Source organism: Myzus persicae, unplaced genomic scaffold, assembly GCF_001856785.1.
Source record: "Myzus persicae strain clone G006 unplaced genomic scaffold, MPER_G0061.0, whole genome shotgun sequence".
Classification (NCBI taxonomy): domain Eukaryota; kingdom Metazoa; phylum Arthropoda; class Insecta; order Hemiptera; family Aphididae; genus Myzus; species Myzus persicae.
In genome coordinates, this window is record NW_019104433.1 from 189,785 (window position 1) to 213,204 (window position 23,420).

The 23,420-nt window shown below is 28.1% G+C and overlaps 1 protein-coding gene across 1 annotated transcript in view; it reads right to left on the reverse strand.

Moving 5' to 3' along the window:
- The window catches only part of LOC111042133, a 46,486-nt gene that overhangs the window by 17,874 nt on the left and 5,192 nt on the right, over positions 1-23,420 (reverse strand). The window contains exons 13-28 of the mRNA XM_022326653.1: positions 22,556-22,594; positions 21,763-21,801; positions 21,292-21,339; positions 16,309-16,353; positions 13,627-13,638; positions 11,819-11,842; positions 10,794-10,805; positions 8,747-8,758; positions 7,350-7,391; positions 4,739-4,777; positions 4,271-4,279; positions 4,085-4,111; positions 3,706-3,750; positions 3,033-3,050; positions 2,321-2,371; positions 597-632 (exon numbers count right to left, since the gene is read on the reverse strand). Coding sequence (XP_022182345.1) covers positions 597-632; positions 2,321-2,371; positions 3,033-3,050; positions 3,706-3,750; positions 4,085-4,111; positions 4,271-4,279; positions 4,739-4,777; positions 7,350-7,391; positions 8,747-8,758; positions 10,794-10,805; positions 11,819-11,842; positions 13,627-13,638; positions 16,309-16,353; positions 21,292-21,339; positions 21,763-21,801; positions 22,556-22,594 — 498 coding nt within the window. The remainder of the gene's footprint in view (positions 1-596; positions 633-2,320; positions 2,372-3,032; positions 3,051-3,705; positions 3,751-4,084; positions 4,112-4,270; positions 4,280-4,738; positions 4,778-7,349; positions 7,392-8,746; positions 8,759-10,793; positions 10,806-11,818; positions 11,843-13,626; positions 13,639-16,308; positions 16,354-21,291; positions 21,340-21,762; positions 21,802-22,555; positions 22,595-23,420) is intronic.

Consider the following 23,420-nt stretch of genomic DNA (forward strand, 5'->3'; position numbering starts at 1 on the left):
TCTATGTGTTCTTACTATATTTTCTGAAATAAGTTCGTCTCTTTGAAGAGTTCGAGAAGGGTCGATGTTCTCTCTGTGTTGGGTCACAGTATTTGCAATAGATTGAAGGGGAGGATCAGTTAGTCTATGGAGTCTTTTATCAGGAGGCATTCGGTTAATAAGTGTTTTACAGTAGTTGTGGTGTTGCATGAGGTGCATTTACGTTGTTCCTTTTTGTTCCTTTTTGTTCATTAGAAGTTCGTGAGTGTATAATTGTGTGAGGTGTGACCGATTATCAATTTATTGATTATGGTTTGATGCCTGAGCAGGAAATACACTTCTTGAACCCCTGGGAAGGTGGTTGATTCACTAGATCACACCATACTTTTGTCATTCCATTCCACAATACTAACTAAAGTAGGAATGACCAAATGATTGGATTATGTGATTGGCAAATTAACACACTACTACTTTAAGTCTTTCATTTTATTAATTATATTTAGCTTAAATTTTGTATAATCTATCTTATGTTATTTATTGTGTCATACATTGGACCATTGGGCCATGCCCATTAAATGTCCGTTAATATATATAAGTAAAATAAAATAATAACTTACCACTGTCATGAGGGTTTACTATTTGATAAATGTCAGCTAAAATCAAAGTCAACAGTGTAATAATAACGAAAATAATGTGTAAATAAAAAGTTATTATGGCAGTAATAAGACAATATTTCAGTCTTCATTTAACACAATAATTATTATAATTTTTAAGTATACATTTTTAACACAAAATACCAAATTTTTCTTAAATTCCTAGTCTACCAATGCTTTAAATTAAAACAATTTCGAATACCTCTGAAACATGCCATTTGTTTTTATACTGTTATTCTAAAATAATCTTCAATTTTGGTGAGATTATTTTTTTTTTTTTACAAATTTTATTTTTAAACATCGAAAAAAATATTTAATAATACTTTGATTGTAAATATTAATTACTAAAACTAGACTGTATAATCTAAAAACGAATGAAATTTATATTTTAACTATGAATTCTCAAACAACATCTAAATCTTTACATTAGTATAATATTATCATTAATTTCGTCATTAATAGTATAAATATGTAAAATATAAATTAAAGTTTATGAACTCAACAAATACCGCCAAATCAAGATTTATGATTTTAGAAAAATACAGTTGGTACAATGTATGCAACAATGTCTACAACATTGGCATATTACACACGTCACATACACATTCGTATTTTAATTTAGAAACAATAAATATTCAAATTCAATTTACATTTTGACTAGGTATAGTTAAATCTAATAATGATGGTTGTTTCATATATTTGTACTCAAACGACCAAAATTCATAATATTTTATTAGAATTTAAACAGTTGTGGTTTCCGACACGGGTTGTTACAACCATTTATAGTATTTACCTAAGATAGTTTGGTTTTGAGTTCGTGGTTAATTAGTAGTGGTTATCATGAACATAATTTTTAATGATCGAAACATTCTTACAAATGACAAAAAAAACACGAAGTAGTCATTTTCAAAATTTTATTTTACTTTACAACATATTCATAGATTTGACTTTGACATAACAAAATAAGGAAATAATATAGGTAAACCTATGCCAGCAACAACACGGCTTTAGAAACAGCTTCGGGGACTGTCACAGGTGACATATGAATCTGATTTGTGATAGGGGGGGGGGGGTATATTATTTTTTCTGAAAAGCTTCAAATATTATGATTTTGGATTAAATTCATATGAAGTAGTAGATATTAAGTATAAAATATCTATTCTTTTTGTTTGGAGAGCAATAGCTGGGGACCAGGAGACTCCTGGATCCACGCCTGGACTGATGCATCTCTGCAGCACCCGGCTAGTGGAAACATTATTCGTAGTTAAGCTTTATTCCATTCAGCGTTAAACTATCCACAAATTGTAATATTAAATTAGGTATCTAATACATATATTATAATTGATACACCTGTTTTATCATAATATATTCAACCGGATCAGAAGAGGCAAACCAGACTTAAAGATGGTGTGGAGTGTGATGTAGTTGGTGGACATGGCAAGTATAATAAAGTGGATGACATGCCCAACATTTTTGTCACCCATATTTGTCTATTATCTGGGATTTAAGTATGATGATGACTCATTTGTGTTTTGGTCTGATTAAAAAAAATTAAATGAACGAGTACTATCTTGTGAACTTATAAATTATTAGAGCTTATGAGGGCACAATAATAATTTTAACAATACATATTCAGATTCAACCTTCGTCAAAAATATCATAGAAAATATTTTCTATAAAGTACACACTTGATCCTTTACGAATGCCTTCCAGGTATTGATAAAAGTCAAATACATATCCTACGGCAAATATGAAAAAAATATTATAATATTATTAAAATATCAAATAATTTAGTTTTTGTAGTGGATTTAATCAGATTTTTCTATCTTGATTTGTACATCACAGACTGTACAGAATGCTTTTAGTAAAAATCTAAGAGAAATCATGCTTTTCAGCTTTTGTTCAGTACAATTAGGCTATTTCAGCTTTAGCTAACTAGCAAAATCTAGTTTTACACAGTGATCGAGAATTTTCGACAACTTAGTAGAAACTCGATGTAATGCAATCCTCATAATATATTATTATACATTATATGTAACCCTAATAAAATAAATTCAAAAAGCTTAGATTAATATTCAGCTAAAATTAGATATTTTTATTGAAAAGTAACATGTAACTTAAGTTTACTATTTAGTATAATTTATTTATCTATGTAATTTGTGTATTGTATTTAATGTAGTAATGTTTTTTTTTTTTATTAATTCTGTAAGAAATTTTAACTTATCATGCTCGACGTTCAAAATGTATATTCTTTAAATTTTATTTGACTGTCAATTATTTTGTTAGACGTGGCATATTATAAAGATACGCATAATATGTTTTTATGTCTATATATTATAGGCCAAAATATTAAGTAACAATTACTACTAGTCACGGTCAATTCAAAATAAACTGACTTACCAGACGTTTGTCTTATGTCTAAGAATAAACAATTTTTTTAATCAATAATTAATCCCTCTTAACATCACATCCTCATTGAAATATATGTTATATAATCTATGAGCTCGTTAATTCTAAATCATAATAGATTCTTTTAAGCAATTTTTTTAAATTTTTTTTCTTTAAAGTTTTCTAGACAAAGTCTTTTAACTCATTGATTACAATATTGTTTATGAAATTTCTACATTAAGCTTTTATATCTATATTGAATATTAAACAATGCCATGATTCAATTACATTTTATTTAAGTATAGGTACCTATATTACTATTGTTATTTATTGTTAAATGCATGTTCCATTGTTCCTACATTAATAAATTATTATAATTGAAGGACAAATAACTTAAAATATTAGTATATTATATTTCAGTGGCGCTGAGTGAAATTGAAACTGGCAATTCAAATAATCAAACAATATGGTTGGTCCACCCATCCCTTCAAACGACTGTGAAAAGGGCCTAGGTAATTAATTATATATAAATGATAAATATATTATTATGATGACATTCCTATGTTTAATAAATTTATTGCAAAAAGACTCGGGAGTATTCTTATACTCTATTATTTTACCCACCCACCCAACCAAGTATACGTGTTTATCACCGTTCATGTGTTGTGATTTAATATATACATACTAAGTTTAAGCATGACTTCTTTAATATTCTCTTTAGCTGATACATCTAAAATAACATATATTGTATATTAGGCATATTATAATTTATAAGTTAAAACCAAAATTATGTGGCATGAGAAAATATGGACTCTTCTTAGTTATAGATACCATATAAATACTTAAGACTTCATTATATTTTAGATGAATTATATTTGTTCAAATAAAAAACAAAAATGTATTAAATACGTTTCACAGTCAATAGGTAGGTATATATTATAACATTATAATGTGTAATACAAATTACAATATATCTACCTAACTTGTAAATATAATACTACATGTTTCTATATTTTATAGTATTAACTATATATACCACATGAGTAACACAATCAGTTAATTACCCAAAAAACCAGCATTTATTAATGTTTCTGTTAAGAGTTGAAAAAAACAATTTTAATTTTCTAAAAAAATAGATAATTACCTAATTTTTAGATTTAACAAACTTTAATAATAGAAGAAAATAACAATGTAAAGCCTATAGTTTCCACTTAGGTACTATCATAATAAATTAATATAATATTTCTTACCGTAACAAGCTAAAATAAAAGGACAAAATTCAACTATTTCTGTAGGTGAATGTAAAGTTACATGATTTTAAATTTCATTAGGTAATTATTTCCACATTTTATAATGATAACTTGTGTATGTGAGTATGCCATGTATACGTCATTTGTCCGTTTAGCAATATAATTCAATAACAATTTTTTTTTAACTCTCAAAATATCAAATAAATGAAGTAAGTAGGTAACCACACTGCCGTACAGTAAGTTTCGAATGTACAACGTCATTGATTAAGTCACTTAGTCACTGTAATGTATGTGTTAAAATGTTAAATACTTAAGTTTGAATTCAATGATACCTAAATTAATGCAGACGAAAAATTATTCTGAGAGTAGAATGGTTTGACAGCCAATAATACTATTTAAATACATTTTATGATATATTTAAATTCAAATTACAGCAATTAGGTAGTAATACAATAGGTTTTTATTTACCGTTAATAGAGCAAAAACTTAATGCATGTACACTATGACCTAAAATATAAAAAAGTAATGGTATACACATTTTAATTAAAACCAATTGGATTTCATTTATATGTATTCAAAATAATTAGACAGTAACATTTTGATTAAGATGTTCACGTAGAATAAAAGGTATAGTATATATTTGATATAGTACATATAATATAAAATATTGGTATGTATAAGCCATAGATTAGGAACCATAGAGAGTAAGAATACACAGGGTGATTCACCAAGTATGCACACTCTCTTTTTTCTTCAATAATGCAGTTATTCAAAATCTGATTTTAAATTCTGAGCGGAGTTTTGAATGTACTTACTTTGCAATGATGTGTGTTTTTTTTTAGCGTGTATCTGTCACCACAGTTTAAGGCTTCGATTTTCTTCGACAACAACTTTTCTAATGGGAAAGTGAATCTAGTTGGTATACTCGGGAGGTTAACATTTCAAATTCCCAATTATTTCCAAAAGCGACAGGAAAAAAAACAAAAATTAAGGAAAAACTGGAATTTTTTACTCAAAACCAATTTCCTAAAAACTCAATTTTAGTTTTTAGTGTAACTCAAATAAATACTAGGTCCAATTTCACGTCAATTTTATATTTATATAAGACCAGTTTTAAGAACTGTTATCCTTAATAAAAACATTATAACAACTAAGAAACTAATGATTCGAATTTTAAATATAGTACATAAAAATTTTCAAAAAAAATCGAATTATTAATTTGCAGTAAAAGAGTGGGGGCTCTCATTTGAAAAACAGAAATTTGTACCACCGCAGGACACTCCTAAAGTAGTACAAAAAAATCACGAATTTGAAAACATGATCTTTGAGTATATTTAAAAAATCTGAATAAATGCATTATTTAAGGAAAAAACGTGGATGAACATGCTTGGTGAATCACCCTGTATAGAGGGTCATATTGTAGCTATTCTTTCCAATATTTTTGACATGGGTACGAAAAATTTAGGTCGCCAGAGGGACCACTACGTAATATAAAATTATCCAACACAATTATTTTTTTCAAAATCAGTTATTATAATTATCTTTTGATGATAATAAACTAATACATATTAAAAATAATGCCCATGAAAATGAGTAGGTAGCTGTAGGGCCGTGTCGAATGGGGTTTCTAGGGGGTGTTCCCCTAAGCGTACAATATGTATACGTCAGTACTCAGTTGGCACATTATTGTTACATTCAGTATTTGAGTTGGCACTCGGCAAATTATAATTTTTTTTAAAAGTTTTTAAATCATTTTGTAAATACTACAAAGTACGAATATTTCATAATAATATATTGTAATATATAAAAATATGAAGGAATATATTAAGTTAATTTTCCGATTTACAACTGTTCAACACAAATACTATAATAATATTTAAGTATCTGACAATGTACTTATTATATAATTATTTAACAGTATACAAATGTGTCTATTCATTCGTATAATCATTGAATTGTTTTTAATAATACTTTTTGATAACTTATGAGAAACTGTTGTGAGCTGACGACTTTAATTTTAATTTATAGAAGTAATGCGAACATTTGAAATTTACTTGTCACACCTAGACATCAACGAAGTGATACGATTCTAAAATTGTTTCACTTATATTATATAGTCAGTATTGACAGTATTTACTACTCAACTAATATTGTTATTGAATATTTGGTTATTTTGAAATTTGTATCATTATTCATTCCAATCATTCCATAGTAGTATAATCAATATGCAACAGTGTTATAAGTTTTGTTATTGAAAATATTTTATTCTAATTTCTAATACACTAGTCTAGATGTGATGAAAAAATATACATATAAAATAGTAAAATAGAGAGCATAATAAAATATTTATTATTTTGTAGTACCTATGGTGTAAAATATGTCTACTATGCCATGTAGGTAGGAGATAGTTGTCGAATGATGCGAGAAAATTTTTTTAAGTTGGCACATTAATGCATCTCAATCCCCCCTTATTATTTCGTTCGGAACAGCCCTGGGTAGGTTCCCAAAAAGTAATCTGTTCACTGTTGTAGCATGTTTGTAGTATTTAGTGGTAGTTCTTTGAAATACTATTTTCCGAGATTTATTATCCGCATACAAACTTAATAATACTAGTAATATTGCTGACAATTTGTTTATAATTTGGTCACTATGTATCTTCTACATTTCCTTGCTTCACTTGCTTCAACTTGTAGCCACCACTTGGTATAACCCAAGATTTAAGTTACTCAGGTTACTCAACTCATTATTATTTTTGATGCCCTGTGTTTATAAACGATTACAGCCTGAAAGAATTGCAACTAGCACCTAAGCAAAAATTAATATTGTTAAGCCGTTTATATTTCCATGATACGAGTAGATATTATATTTTTCTTATTTCGATTCATATAAATTATGTACACTGATAGCGCTAGTTGTACTTCTCCCTATGGTGGATAGCTGATTTTTGGAGATTAACTGAGAGGGTCAATTTGGAGATCCATTTGACATTTTTATACAACGTTGAGTAATCTGTATGTCATAAATCGTCATGTAAACCTACAATGATAATCAGAGAAAGTACTTTTTAAATAATACTCACGGTTTTCGTCCATGATGACTTTTTTGTATATTTTCCTAAATCCTAAAATACAAAATTCAATTGAACCCTTTAGTTGAAATATCTCACACTATAGTGTCTATGCTTAATCTACGTTGACATTCTTATACTATTTATTCTATTTAAAATTGTAAAACGCCTAATTTTGATCTGAATTGCAAAGGTCGTAAGTCCAAAATGGTATATTTTACGGGGGAAGAAAAAACTTTTCGACCATTTCGTCTGCCTAATTCATAACCATAATTTATTACAATAATAATATGGAGAAATGACTTTTTCTATGTCTTAAATAAGTAATAACATAAATTGGAGATAGGACAATTTCTAATCATCAAATTCATGGGGGATACAATTATACAGTTTTAGTTACGACAATATCAGACGATGCGGTCATTTTTTTTTAATCACAAATAATCCTAAAATCTAAAAAGTTGAGTTACGACTTTTGTGATTTAGGCCAAAGAATCATTCAATGGCAATTGGCAACATAGGTTTCATAATAAATCTCTGTCATGTTTGTCTCCCAAAACTACCCGATCTATTCGAAAATTAGTTTTTGGATTTGGCAAACATGTCATTAAAATACTATAATCTTTGTTTGGGTCCTCAAACTTCACACAGCTTCCCCTCCTCAAAATCAAAAAATGTGCCAATGTTTTGCATATTGATTACAAAAAGGAGGACAAGTGATGGGTAGCACTAAATATGAGCTTTTAAACGTCCATAATATTTTCCAACTTCTATTGTAACTACTTATGAATAACCTTGTATCAGCCTTGTATCAGCCTTGTAAAGCTATCAAGTTTTTTGACTCAATGACAAAAAATTTTACCGACATTTAAAGAACACACCCAAACAAATTTTAAATTAAAAATATCAACAAATAGCTCACAACTAGCGAACAAAAAAATAGCTATAAAATCTTCACATTTTGATAGGTTATTTTCAGGTATTGAAAGGGCCTAACCAACTAACCTTTCAAATCAATAAATAAATCTGATGGTGCAAATACACTATGTCGAAAATGTAAAAATAAAACACACAATTTCCTATGCTGTATTCAATGGAGATTTCAAATTTCACAATCACACATCAACAGCTTATAAATTGGAATATTAATTTGCTGTTCTAGTTGCACGGCCTCAACACTTGCTAATAATTTACTTTTTTTAATGTTGTGTTTAAGTAGACTTGCCAACGCAATTTGAATAAAAAAACATATGGGTACAATTTAATAAGCCCTTAAGTTACTAGGAACAATAATTTCCAAAATGTCCAAACACAAAGTGTTAAATATTTGAAAGACAATTCGGTGATGAGTGATATAAATAATAATTAAATATTAATATACTATGCAACTATTTATACTAATAACTTACCACGTTTAACTTCTGCAAGTCCATATAATTAAAATTAAATCAATTATATCGAAGTATATCAAGAAAACATTTGGAAATAATTAAATATTATAATCTATGTATAAGTAGTTATGAATTTAAACTTAAAAGACTATGTATCCATATAGGTAATACTGTTAATTTTCCAAAGATCCAGGATATATTATTGTATATGTTATTTTTCTTCTCTTTGTGGATTCTGGGCATTTAAACGACTCCTTTGAAAAAAATGTTTAGGCTACTTTTTATATCATTTTTTCACCATTTGGTTCCATTTCAGTGACATCCTTTTTTATACGGTATGCCACCTTAAGCGTAGTATACGAAACGATTCTTTTTTTAATTTCCAATCGAAATTTACTTTATTAATTTTTAATAAAATATTTGATAACATATATTAGAATAAAAATATATATATAATATAATATATTTTACTGCCGATCATATTCTTGATATTATATAATAAATCACAAATTTGATTATTATTTATTCGTTATAGTAACTGAAGACCGGATTTTGCATAAAATTCATGTTGTTATTTTCAATATTATATACATGCCGTCAATGAGTATTCATAAACCATTATTTGATTGATTAAATATCAACATTTTATAACGAATATTTTTGCATATTCCGACGTTAGGGCAGGGTCTGCATATTTTTGAGTATTAAAACAAAAAAAGTGTATACATTTACACCTAATTGGTAAAAGAGTATTGAGTGAAAAAAAGATTATAGTTACGTTTATACCATTATCAAATATTTCACTTTTCAAAGAATTAAATTTGTTGTACGTACTAAAATTGTATTTGCTTAGTTCGCAATGTATTAATGATCAAAAATAAAATACAATTTAATAAATTAAAAGTTTTGTATTGCATATCTGCTCAGACAGTGCGCTATGTTTTACAATTTTTTTTTTATTGAACTTAAGCCCGGCGACTAAGGCTATTAACTGTTGTAGAGGTTATGAACTGTGTTAGGAGTAAGGTTGATACGGTAGGTTTTGGAACTGTAGAGGTTAGGGAACACACGTGTGTTATTTTTGCCAGAATTTCTAGTGGGCACCCGTAGGTTTCTGGCATGCCCGGGTGGGGGGTGGCGGCCACTCTCTCCAGACACCGTGACTGCCCCGAGAGAAGTTGCTGCCCGTGACCGAGGTTCGCACCGGTGACTGTGCGCGTTGCAACCGATACGTTATCCACTCGGCCACTTCGTCCTCCTATTTACTTTTTGCTTATAAACATTTTAATAAAACTAAAAATAATTAACACCGCAAAATTAAAATTAAATATACAATTTTATAAAAACTGAAATTGTACTATGCATGTTAAAAAAAAATTTCTCACATATCTTAACTACTTTAGTATATGTTTGCATGCATATTTTAAAATATTTAAAATTCATATAAATCCGGCCTTTACACTAATAACAACATGTTATTTTGATAATTATAATTCTAATCGTACTTGTATCGTTTCCAGGAATCCGTAAATTTATATAACTGTCGTTACAACAGTTGAGCGGAAACAGTAGCTCATCTCCCCCTTAGACATAATATATTATTATATTATGTATTATGTCTATGATATTGCCATTGCTCATCTACCTCTTACTACGCATTTTAATTTATATACAACATTATACACTCTATATAAACCATAGGATATATTTTTAAAACATAATAATTTGTAAAATGATTAATTCCTGTTCATAAGTATTATTATTTTTTTAATAGACGTACGGCGTATAAAACTCCCTATTACCATATTATACAGTTATGTTATGATAAGTTGGGCATAGTTCTATTTTATTGTATTCGACTGACGCTCGTTATTGTATCAGCTTTATAAAAATATTTTGATGCTTGCTAATGCATTTTTTTTTACAATCCTATACACTTCATTAATTTTGTTCATTGCGGTGAGTGTGACACTTTAATCAATGAAATATTTTCGATCTTTTTTATGTATATTAGCATAATCAATCTATACAACATCTAACAATAAATTATATTCTATTAACTTACTATCATGTATATCTGGAATAATTGTTATATTATTAATTATTATATGTTGTTTACGAAGTGTTTTTTCTCCATGTTCAAAACATAGCTTGATTTCCAGTAGATAATGGAAATAAGACAGAAATTCTTTCAATTATCCTCACACATCTAAAGCAAATTTATTGGTTCCTTAACTGCGTACTTTTCACTAGGAATATGGTTGTCAGTCCTGCACTCATCACCCATCCTTGAGGATTAGACAATTCCAACCTACTAAAGTCAACGTAGGGCTACACCGCGCCGATACTACCAAGCCACATTTAGCGATGGAGACGCTACATTTGCTAAACATAATATGCATTCAATCTAATGGTTGTCGCATCCATAACTAATTAAGAAGCCCCATTTCGATGTTAAATACGTATGTTATGTACGGAGTTGCCCGATTGCGGCACGTCCAAACACACATTGGTTCACAAAATGGCTTATAATTAAGAAAATTAAGCTTAATTGAATGAACATGAATTTGGCTTATTAAAATTTTTCTATTGAATCTTTTAACAAAACTTTTACAATTTTTATTTATACAACACCATTTTTCTATTTCATTTGCTGGTAACTTATGAAATCGAAATTCATATTACGAATAAATTTATAATATGTTCCACCACTTGCAATCTTACATTTTATCTGATTTTTTTTATCTTTAATGGACTGGAAATTACCACGCTGAATATTGGTGATCGTGGGAATCGTGAATACGATAGTTATATATTTATGTCAAAATACGTATCGGGCGCAATCGTTATATTTATTTAGTTTTGATAACCACTGAGTAGGTAGTTTCCTAGTTTCCAACCTAATGTGTACGGGCCGCAATTGGGATAGATGAAAAGGTAAAAACTAAAAAGGTTACTTTGGGCGATAATCGGGCGATTATTATGTAATATGTTGTGTATTCTCATTGATATATATTTCATTTAAAATAGTACATAGTTATACTTAGATGCCATAAGTTTCCAATGTTTTACTTTGGTATAGATACTTACCTCTCTTTGAATAATTAAATAATTCTGGAATAATTGTTGTATAAAAATTAAAGTACTATCATACCATAATATTATTTGAGTACAAAGCTACAGACTAATACTGTCAAAAACGTCAACAGAACAAAAATTAAGTGTTTTTAATGTATTTATCATATTATCTGTTATAAAGTTGTAGGTAATGATTTTTCGAACGAAAATCTGAAAAATGTTTTATCATACTCATGTATTTTGCAGATTTAAGCATACATCTCCAACAACAATGTAAAATTAGGTTAGGTACAGAACGCCGAATCCCACTAAGCTGAATACTAAAAAGCCGACTCCATTTGGCTGAATTCATACTGCCGACATGATTAAGTGCCAAACTTTCAATACTGATCAAAAAATAAATTATTTATTTATTTATAAGTTTAATGTATATGTATGAAGTATAATAGTTATAATAATTAAATAATGTGTTAGTGATGGTCATATATAAATGTTGATTGTAAAATAAACAACTGTATTCAGCACCTCTATTAAGAAAATAATAATAACAGAAATATTTTGAAAAAATTGCTTATTGTATAGGAAATCAATAATATTTTTTTTTCTCTACTTGACTTTGAAAGTAAGAGTTTCCTTCTAAAAATATTTATCTCGTTGCTTCTACTGAAGGTATGTAAGAGCAAAAATTAATTGGAATTGCAAAATTCAATGTGAATGTCTTGAATAATTTGAGATGGTTTTTTCAGAGTTGATCCACCTTTATCGTTCATATTTTCAACAACTGTTTCCACAATTAAACGGTTTGTCTGTGATGCGTGTGATCATGTATATAGGAACTTAACGTCGAATCATATGTTTCTCATTCGTCATAAATGTAACCATTCAAGACTTACAACAGAGAGAGTCCAGGTTTTGGTGGCTTTCGCCTACGTTCGTATACCTCACCTTAGCCTATGGCTATACGTCTATTCAATGGATACGTACGATTACGGTCGGATTTTACCCCTCCCGCATGTCTTCAATGTATGGAACACGAGCACCGGCCTGTGACCGTACCCGATTTGAAATTAGCTTTTCGGGGCTTCTTTCCCGTTGGGTCATCGGTTTTGTACTATCCAGCGATTACTCATACCACAGACACTACGTTTCAGCCGAGGTAGGCACCTCAACCTTGAGGGGCACTGTCCCTGGCACGGCGAGCCGTGTCAGCTACAGTGGGGCTCCCCTCTCCCGTAGTACCAACTTGGTTTTATCGTTGGTGTCAGATGAACCAACCCGAGGTGATAGTTGACCTATCGTCTCTACCACTATTCTAGATCCGAAAAACCGGCTAGTGGGCGGCCTCAAGACTTACAACAGTCTGAATCTATTTTATCTTTTTTATGAATACGTTTTTCAAATTTCCATTAAAACACATTTTGCTTATTTTTTTACTATGGTATATTCATTAAAAAATAGTTTTTTCCAATTTAAATTTGTTCCATTAAAAAAAAAAAAACCATAGTTTAATTCACGTACACAATTACACGTGAGACACAACTTTAGATATTCGAGAAAGACACTTCACAACTAATATCATAAATTCATCGCCTCACCAAGCAAATATAAATTGAGGTCAGATACTTATCCCTAATTACGAAAATAACGAACCACATTTTATACAACCATTATTACTAATTTGAAATATAGATACGTTTTTTATTGTTTCCAAATTTCAATGACATCATCAATATTTATTTAAAACAAATTATAATATTCTGAAAATTCCAAGCGTATTTTATGAGGTATAAAGTTTATTACTATCTAATTCAAAAACTTACCACCATAACAAACTAGATTGTAAAAAAAAAAATAGACAAACAATGATATAATATATTGATATATGTATATTACATATTTATGAATAAATGGATATTTTTATTTAAAAAATATACAAATTGTAAATTAAATTAACTACTGTATGCGTTTCAGATATCTCCAATATAAACCATATTTTTAATTACAATTATTAGAGCAAGTTCATCTCTCCTAAACAATATAAAAAATTAATCTACTCTGCTTGATAATCTCAAAAATTAAAATATTACAAACACTAAACAATACATAAGTACCACTGTAAAACCGTTTTTATCCTTCCTAACATTATAAAAACTAAAATTGAAAACATAAACATCGAAAAACCACTCTCTAAAATGATATAATTATCAGTATAAAAACCAAAAATCATCAAAGTTTTGTGAACAAATAAAAAAATACTGAAAATGTAATGAAAGTTATTAAAAAAACCAAAAATATTACTGACACAATAATACTTTATAAATTATAGGCATTTAAAGTTAAAATGTTGATGAAATTTTGTATTTAAAAGAAATATTTCAAGTTGTTCTCTTACAACTTAAGTTATAACATATTTGGTTATACAACAAATAAGCTCTAAATATTGTTCTGCTGTACATAAGCTGTTGAGTGAACCTCGTCATTAAGTAAATCACTGTAAAAGTAAGATAGCCGAGTGTATGAAAAAAGAAACAGCAGCCGATGTTTTGGTGGGGGGGAGAGTGTCGGCGGAGACGGTGACCCGATTATTTTGAAAAATACTTTTAACCAAATTGTAAGTTGATAATTTAAGCATTTTTCTACTAATAAGAAAAAAACGTACACACACCAATATAAAATCAATACATTAGTCGGTCCAGTTTAAATTTAAAATTATTAAACTATTTGTCGAATTTATTTTCAATAGTTTCACCCTATGAATACATTCAAGCTAAAATATATTTTCGTCAAATACTCAAACTTGTGGTATAAATCTACTTGGCATCAAATGTCTCAAAACCATTTATCACATTAAAATATTTAATAAATTATTTAGTTCAATTTTAATTTACATATTAATTTACTAAATGTGTTTATTGTATTAATCAGTTTAAATATTTTTTATTTATTATACGCATCATAAATAAAAATAAAAATGATTCATGGTTAATTGTGTTTATAATTTTTAATTTAAAATTCCTGATTTTTGAGGGGTGGTAGATTATTTTAACAATATAAAAATAGGACGTTCACGAACAATAAAGTTTGAGATCCACTCTCTTTAAGTATTCATAAATTATACAATAATAATTCTATACATATCGACTTAAAGAAGACAAATATAAGCATAGTTATCAGTAGACAGCTTATAGAATCCCACCATATCTACAACCAAATTCATAAGAGAGAAACTTGCACAAAAAAAAAAATCCTTAGCGAGAAGTATAACAAACGTTCGACATTATCTTTCAAAAATATGTTTATCTTCATATAACATACATATTTTTTATTTAAAATCACTAAATTAAACTTAAATAAAAGTTGAAACACTAAAAGCTAACAAACAAGTAGCACAATGTTTAAATTGTCTAAACTGCGATTGCGTGCTAGATCTTACTGTCACAATCATCCCAGATGTGTTTGATGTGTCAAAAACCACAGCTCTTTATTGGTATGGGTTACATACAAATAAAGCCGCGAGACTGCTGTCAAATTTTCCATCTGCAATGTTGGTCAACCCTCAAATAACCGTGTCAAAATCGCAACCAATCACCACATGTCATTTTAAAAACAAAACTGTAAATTAATAAATAAACTAAATCCTGATACCATTGGCATACCAACAAAATTTGAGAAGCTCAATTAATTTAAATAATAATATTTTTGATATAGACTGCCAAAACCCCAACACTCAACCAACACTAACAACATACGGACAATTTATCAACCAATTCATCTTATTTCTGACAAGTATCGTTGAGATGTTAATTTTTAAAAAAATATTAACTAACTGAAATACCATCTTTCCTATATAAATATTATTATTCAAAGTAAATGGATTAAGCAAAAATAAATGTCGATCTTTAATATGGGATAAAACAAATTGACATTGCATTAATTACAGAAACCCATTTAACACCGGAAAAAAGGATAAATTAAAAACCAAATTGAGGTGCTGTTTGTATAGATTGTAAATATTTTTAAGACTAAAAAATACTGAATTTAATCCGATGAAAAATGAATGCTGCCCACGAAAATAATGTATAACAAAATACTATGACAAACTTATAATTTAAAATTTTTATCTTATAAAATATCTTAATATTCCAAACATCGCACTTTGAAGTTTGAATGTATATGACTAATAAATTATAATGGTTAAGACTTAATCGCTTGACATACACTGTAAAAGTATGAAATATGCTAAATTCAAAGTTTCTATAGCCGTAAAAGTAATGTTAAATCGCTCTAGTCCTTATTTAGTTCAATGACGCAGTTAATGTTCAGACAAATATTAATAAATCATGAAATCATAAAAGTCCTTTATTTATTGTGATGCGAGTAACAAGATACTAGTTTTAAATTATAAGCATCATATTGAAAATAGTTATATATTTACGTTGAATACTAAAATAATCATATTACAATTTAAAAGACATGAAAATTATAACTAATGCGTTATTTACCATCAATACTACGATAAACAATAGTCTGTTCTTGTTTTGATAAACCTATAGAAAAAATTAAACGTGTGATTAGTATCGGTATAATATATTATTAGAAATACTTATTTAATCTATTTAATAGATATTTATTTCAAGTGATTGTTACTTTCAGATATTATACTATTTAGGAGTATATAGTATGTATACAATTATAATGTATATAATTATATATATAATGTTACCGGAAAAGATGACAATTCAGGAACTGCCGGTATATCCTAGCCATTGTTGACAATGACTGGAAACGTTTGGCAATGCTTCGTAGTTTTTTCAACATTTCCGTATTATATTAGGCAATGTTGAAACAAATATCGGGGATATCCCGAGTGCGATTTCACGACAATGGAGCGCAGACAATTGAGCGCACAACAATTGAGCGTTACGAAAATTAAGAGCTGAGACAATTAAGCGCAATGTAAATCTTAGGTTAAGTAATAGTTTTAAAAAATAAAAACAAAAAATTGTTTGGTTAATAATGCATATTACAAGCATACAAATACATATACAAATTAAAACATTAAATATTTTGAGCAATGCCTTTTAAATACTGTTCAGTTGACCTTAAATTAAATTGTTCACAAATATTTTCTATTCTTAATCCTGAATCATTGTATTTTTTTTTGGTTTTTGGATCATTACTTGCAATAAACTGGTGAATTCTCACGCGATTCAACTTTTCCTCTTTTTTTAAAGCGTCGATAAATTTCCAAATTGATGGATGAACTGCATTTAAAATTGATTTAAATGAATTATGCCATCCTTCAATGGCATTGTTGGTCCTTGGTATGTCATCTTTAATCAAACCATAACAGTTCCATAATTTTATTGGAAACTTTGGGGATCTTCGTTGCCTGTTAAGACTAATACGACCTATCCATGTGTCTTCAAAATAGTCTAAGAGAGGTGTCAATATTGTTTCATATTCTTTATAAAAATCAGTTTGTAATAGGTCTTCGAATGCAGTAATAACAGATTCTGGTGGAACATATGCTAATGCTTTTAACATTTTAATATTTAATGCAAACTCGAAATTTTCACGGTATTTTACGGAAAATCCCGTATTTTGAATATGTCTCCATATAGATTGACAAAAGTTGAAAAAACATCCATTTATTTTGTATTATAAAGCGCTCATGTGTCTCAGCGCTCAATTGTCGGGACACTCCCGAGTGCGTCCCATTTGTCCTCACTCCTCATCCGAAGCTTGATGTAAACTCTTCAGAATCCAATTGGACAAAGCAATTTCAAGATTATAAATACTAATGATATGTATTATATTATTGTATTAGTTATTGCAGTAATATTATCCTAGTTCAGAGTTCTATATTATTATGTTTTGAAAAAAGGAAGTACTTTTAATTTTGTTTTATTTTAATTTATTCTAAAGGTAGCTTTAATAGATACAAGCTAAATAACAGTTCTATTTTTATTTTATTTTTTATTTTTATAAAATAAGACATAGGTACGTCACATTATGTTATTTTAATTTAATTTAGGTATTTGTTTTTTATATTTCGATATATTTTATACTTTAATACGGCTTTTATTTAAAAAAAATATGTTATCATACTTTTTTCAATACAATACAATTTGTATGGTGTATACTATATCAAATGTTTGGAATTATTTTTAATGTTAAATTTTGTACCATGGTTTTTTTTCTGCCGAACGTCACAATAACTACCATAAATGGCATTTTTAATCAATGATAATAGTATTTTATGGCCATAAAAATATCAACTAGATTATTAATATATTTTAGATGGTAGATTACAAACACTTATTTAAAGTACTTATATTATAAATAAAATAATACATTCGTACATGTAACATGTGGTTCCTATTATAACAGGAAATGCGTTATTTTGTTTAGGTACCTACATATGTTCTATGTTCATAAGCGACATAAGCATCCGTTGAGCGTAACTGAATACTATAGTATAGGCAGTATTAAAATTTAAAATTTAAAATTTATAATAATATGGCTTATATAAGTAACTGATTCATATTTCTAATATACTTACCTAAATGTTACAGCTAATTTCTCCGCTGCTGAAATTGGCTCTTTAACTCGATTGCACGGATTTGATTTTATGTCGTCTTCGATTAAATTTAAAACATAATTAAATTGCTCACAACTGAATCTAAAAAATTCACGGAATTTTTTTTCATCCCTAAACAAATGTTTCTCGATTAAAACACTAAAAAATCTTTCTTCTCTTCTTTTTTTAAACACATCATGCACTTTTTTGATGAAATTTGATCAATTAGCATTTCTTCTTCTTCGATTTTTTTCCAATAACATATTTATCAAAAAGTTTTTCTTTTGATAACACAACATGATCGAAAATGACAAAATCAATTGTGATCAATGCAACGTACAAATATATAATAAATAATAAATCATTGGATATGAAATCTAGAAATCATACGCCGCGCATCTCTTGCAGTGCGTTTTGTAGTTGTTGGGAATCAATAGGCGGCCGCGCGGCCAAAATTAGAATCGCGCCGCGTCAGCCGCACCGGTCGCGGGTCTCTAGACACGTCCTTAGGAATCACACCTTTACCTTCTTCATAGCCCAAGTGCGTCCTCGGTCCAAAGTCCTATAGTTTTCCTATTTCTATGTGGGCTGAAATGAGAAGTAGTTCTGAAAGGACAACAAATGCTTGTGAAAGCTTTCATTCCAAGTACAATTCGTTATTTTATATACCTCACCCAGATATATATACATTTTTGGAAATATTAAAAAAAGTTCAAATTGACACTGAAATAGCAATCCGAACGGCCTAACAAACAACTAGAAAACCAAAAGGAAGTACGAGCAAGAAAATTACATACATCGAAGACAATATAAATCAATTTAAAAATAATAAAATATCAAAATAACATTTTGTCAAAAGAATGGCATTTAAACACCAGCCTATATATATATATATATAATAATAACAAAACATTTTTTAATAAACTGTACGCTCACCCAAACTTAAAGGTGTAAACTAAAATAAATTAATAATAATAAATGGGGTGTAAGCTAGTTAGTTCACTTCCTCGTGGTGCACCCCGGGTATTCTAAATTAACTGGGACGCATTCGGGCTATAAAAAAATATGGCCTTTTTTCCTTGGGACACACTCGAAATACTCGGATGATACCTTATTCTGGACACACTAGGAATATTACAGAAGGGTAATTTCGGGACGCTCATGGGTAACCCGCTAAATATTGGGGTTTTATCGATTCCGCCGTTTTAATATCAATTCCGCCGAGCTTTTTTATTTATTGATTCCACTGACTATCAATTTCAGAGGATATTTGTTTATGTTGATTCCACTGACTGTATTTTTTTTAATCAATAGTAAAGGTATAAGATACACTCAGTTACCATAATTTTTTTTAAATTTAAATTTAAACATTTCAAAAAAAAAATTCAAACATTTTCGTAAGTAAAATTTATTAAAATAGTAAAATAATATGTTTTACAATTTATTTAGTGAACCCCAAAAAATCAAAAATAATTTAGTAAAAATAAAATAAATAATAGTAAATAATAATTAAAATATAATAATAATATTAATTGATTTATTTTTCAGAATAGTGCTTTGATGACAGTTTTATATACTTAAATCTATCAACTTTTTTATTTAAATAGTCTTCAAAAATTGTTTCTATATATTTTTTTTTTTCATAATTTTTATTTTTACTTATTTTATTATTATCAAGACCTCTTATTATTATTATATATTTATTAGTTTGAATTTTTAAATTTAGTACATGCGAAAACAAAAATATATTAGGATATGCTTTGTTAAATTGAGTATAAAGTTTCGAATGAGACGATTCGCAACTGTTTGTAGTTCGTTCGAAAGAAATTAAAGAAGATGCCCACATTTTTTGATTGAATTTTGATGTTTCATCAATAAAATGATCACATAATATTATATAATCGCAGAATTTTTTTAACCTTGGGTCATCAGAAACGACTGACATGAAATCTTCATTGAAGCTTTCACTTACTTCTTCTGCATTTAATAATAGTCTTTTATATTTTGTTTTTATTAAAATAAATAATTTATAAATATTAACCGGCGGCATCAATAAATAAAAAACTTCGGCGGAGTAGATAGCCGGCGGAATCAATAGATTTTTTACAGTTAAAAAGATAATTTCGGCACAATCGATATACGCCCTAAATATCAACACCGCTTTATCGGTGATCGATCTGATTATAGAACATAGTCATCTATTCTATTAGTGTACATGGTAAACCCGGTTTTTTGTTATCATTTGTATTGCGTATAAGTTATAAGTTATAAGCTTATAACTTATAATACTATTGTCAAATGAAAAATTATCGCACTATGAGCTGGTATCGTTATGGACACATCCCACAAGTGACTGCACAGTACTGTTTGTACATTGAAATAGTGGATAGCATCGTGTAACAAAATTGTGTTTAAAAATCGGTTTGTTATAATTACAAAGATTAAGATTACGATTTATCCTAAATAGCTAATAAGTATATTATTCGATTTTCAAATTAATTTTAGTGTTAACATCAATGCCTTCTTTTATTCGGAATTGTCATCAATGACTAGTTATTGACCTTAATTCCTTATTATAAATCAGGCATTATCGTTATTGACTAGTCATTTCAACACTGATTGAATGTCATCTTTTCCGGTAACATTAAATCATAAAGCTGTGATGCCTAACATTCCAAAGACTTAACAAAACTAAACAGTTATTCCTATAATAATTCCCCCCTCCTATTGTTCCATAAAGCCCCTTATTTGAGTCTTTGGCACTACTTTCACTATTAATTTAAATGTATTATTACTTATAACACTCCCAATCTACCATTGAAAACTCCTGGTCACGCCACTACCTACTACTATCAACAATTATTCATTAAAATAATAAATTCATTACATTATTTGTATTAACCTGTATTGTTTGCTATGCGTTGTAAATATTTCCTATAAGGCTCATTATCTAAAAAATAATAAACACAGGTATTAATACAAATAAATACATAGCAAAGAAAGATGGACCACTAGATAGATAAATAAATTATATAATAACACTCATTCATGCAGAATATAAAAAATCAATTTGGACTGTATAGAACTTTAACAGAGCAATTCAATCTATTTGATGATAACGCTGATTAGGTACAGTTAAGTAAATATTAAATGCACGTGATTTCGTTGTTAATCATAATTCATTATATCATAGTATGATATTGTTTGCATTATAATTTACAATGAATACCCAACTACGAATATTGGTTCTTACCATTAACCAACTAACACTACATTAACATTTAACAAACAACGTTCGTCTATCAAATATTTAATATGTATAAGAAATATAATTAAGAACACTTATTAAAAAATTAAAAAATTACATAAATACCAATTTTCAAAAATTCTTTAGCATAATAGGTTCCCTTCTCTAGATCGGAAATAAAACAAGTATTGTAATACTAGGTAACTTATAAAATATAGTTTATTAGTAATTTACAATAAAATGCAATATAGTTTTTTTCTATAAATGTTATTAAGTTACAATACGAATAAATTACAGTATTTAGTTAAAATTTCTATTTATTTTTATGAACTTAATTGGATTAATTATATAAATAAACTTATTGAAAATTCGTAATAATTTAGGGTGTACTCAAATTCAAGTATAAATTACAATAATTATCATTACTTTACACTATAGATTCCATTGAATTGAGTTTATTGAGGTTTTATATTTTTTAGTATACCAGATACCTATTTCTATAAAATTTTACATTTTAGAAAATCTGTCTATTTAAAATGTGAGGTTAAAAACTCTCAAATATTTTAGTATACATATAAAAACCTCTAAATTTGTTTTCAATGAAAATTTTTTGTAAATGAATTTGTATTGATGATTTAATTTTGTTTTGAAACTTTTATAATTAAACACAGCATTATCAATAAAAAGTATACAGTACACATAAAAAAGGTCAATTTATATCTTAACCAATTTTAAAAAAGAAGCCACTCGCTAGTTATGAAATAATTAAAATATAAATTTAAATATTTGTACATAATCCATATGTATATTTTTATTCACTGAGTTTAAAAACAATTTGCTGACATTCTCTGACATTTAGAATTCCCTATGTAAATATACACAATAAATCAATACGCTTAGCAAATGATAAAACTTTTACCATGGATATTACACCAAGTTTCCACTGGCAACATCATGTCTAAAAAGAAATAAAAATTTTTTAACTTTTTTCGGTGAGTATTATAACGTATACCATATAAATTATATTTTATATTTAACTAATGACACATATTTTACACAAGATACATTAATATAATACCGTCATTGACGGGAATAAACCACCAGTGTGCCAAATTTATGATTTTGAATTTTTAGTAATCCTGGATTCAGAAAAAAATTAGCTATTTATTGATAAAATCTCCAAGTGCTATCTGCATCGTAGAATAAATGAAAAATAATAAAATATCTCTCCTATGTGTCACCTAGTGTTGCCTACAATAAATCATTTATGAAATACATGCTTTCTTTTATTTAAGACGTTTTTTGTGTTTCCTGAAAACTACACTTTTTTACACAAGAGGTTTGTCGCACGTTTGGCAAATCATAATAACCCATTAATTAGCAACTTAAATACCTTAACGCTCCCTAATAGTCCTCGACATCCTCTGAAATGGAGATGGTGCAGAGATCTATTGCAATAAAAATTCACTTAACCTCGCCTCTCTCCTAATTTCTTATACCTCAACATTTCACTCCTACCCCTCATGCTGGGAGCCACAAGTTTGTTACTTCTTAACCACGTCTACCATGTTATTTTTAAGTATCTTATTACATATACCTATTGTGCTACTTTAGTAGAGATTGTATATTTCTTAAAAAAAAAATCTATTAAATTGTTAAAATGAGAACTATGGAAAGGGTTTCTTGTATTTAATAATTACAATAATTATGTAGACCAGATTTACAATCAACATAAGATCTACGTTGCTGCATAATACTTGTTGGACTCACTCAATAGCACTCAG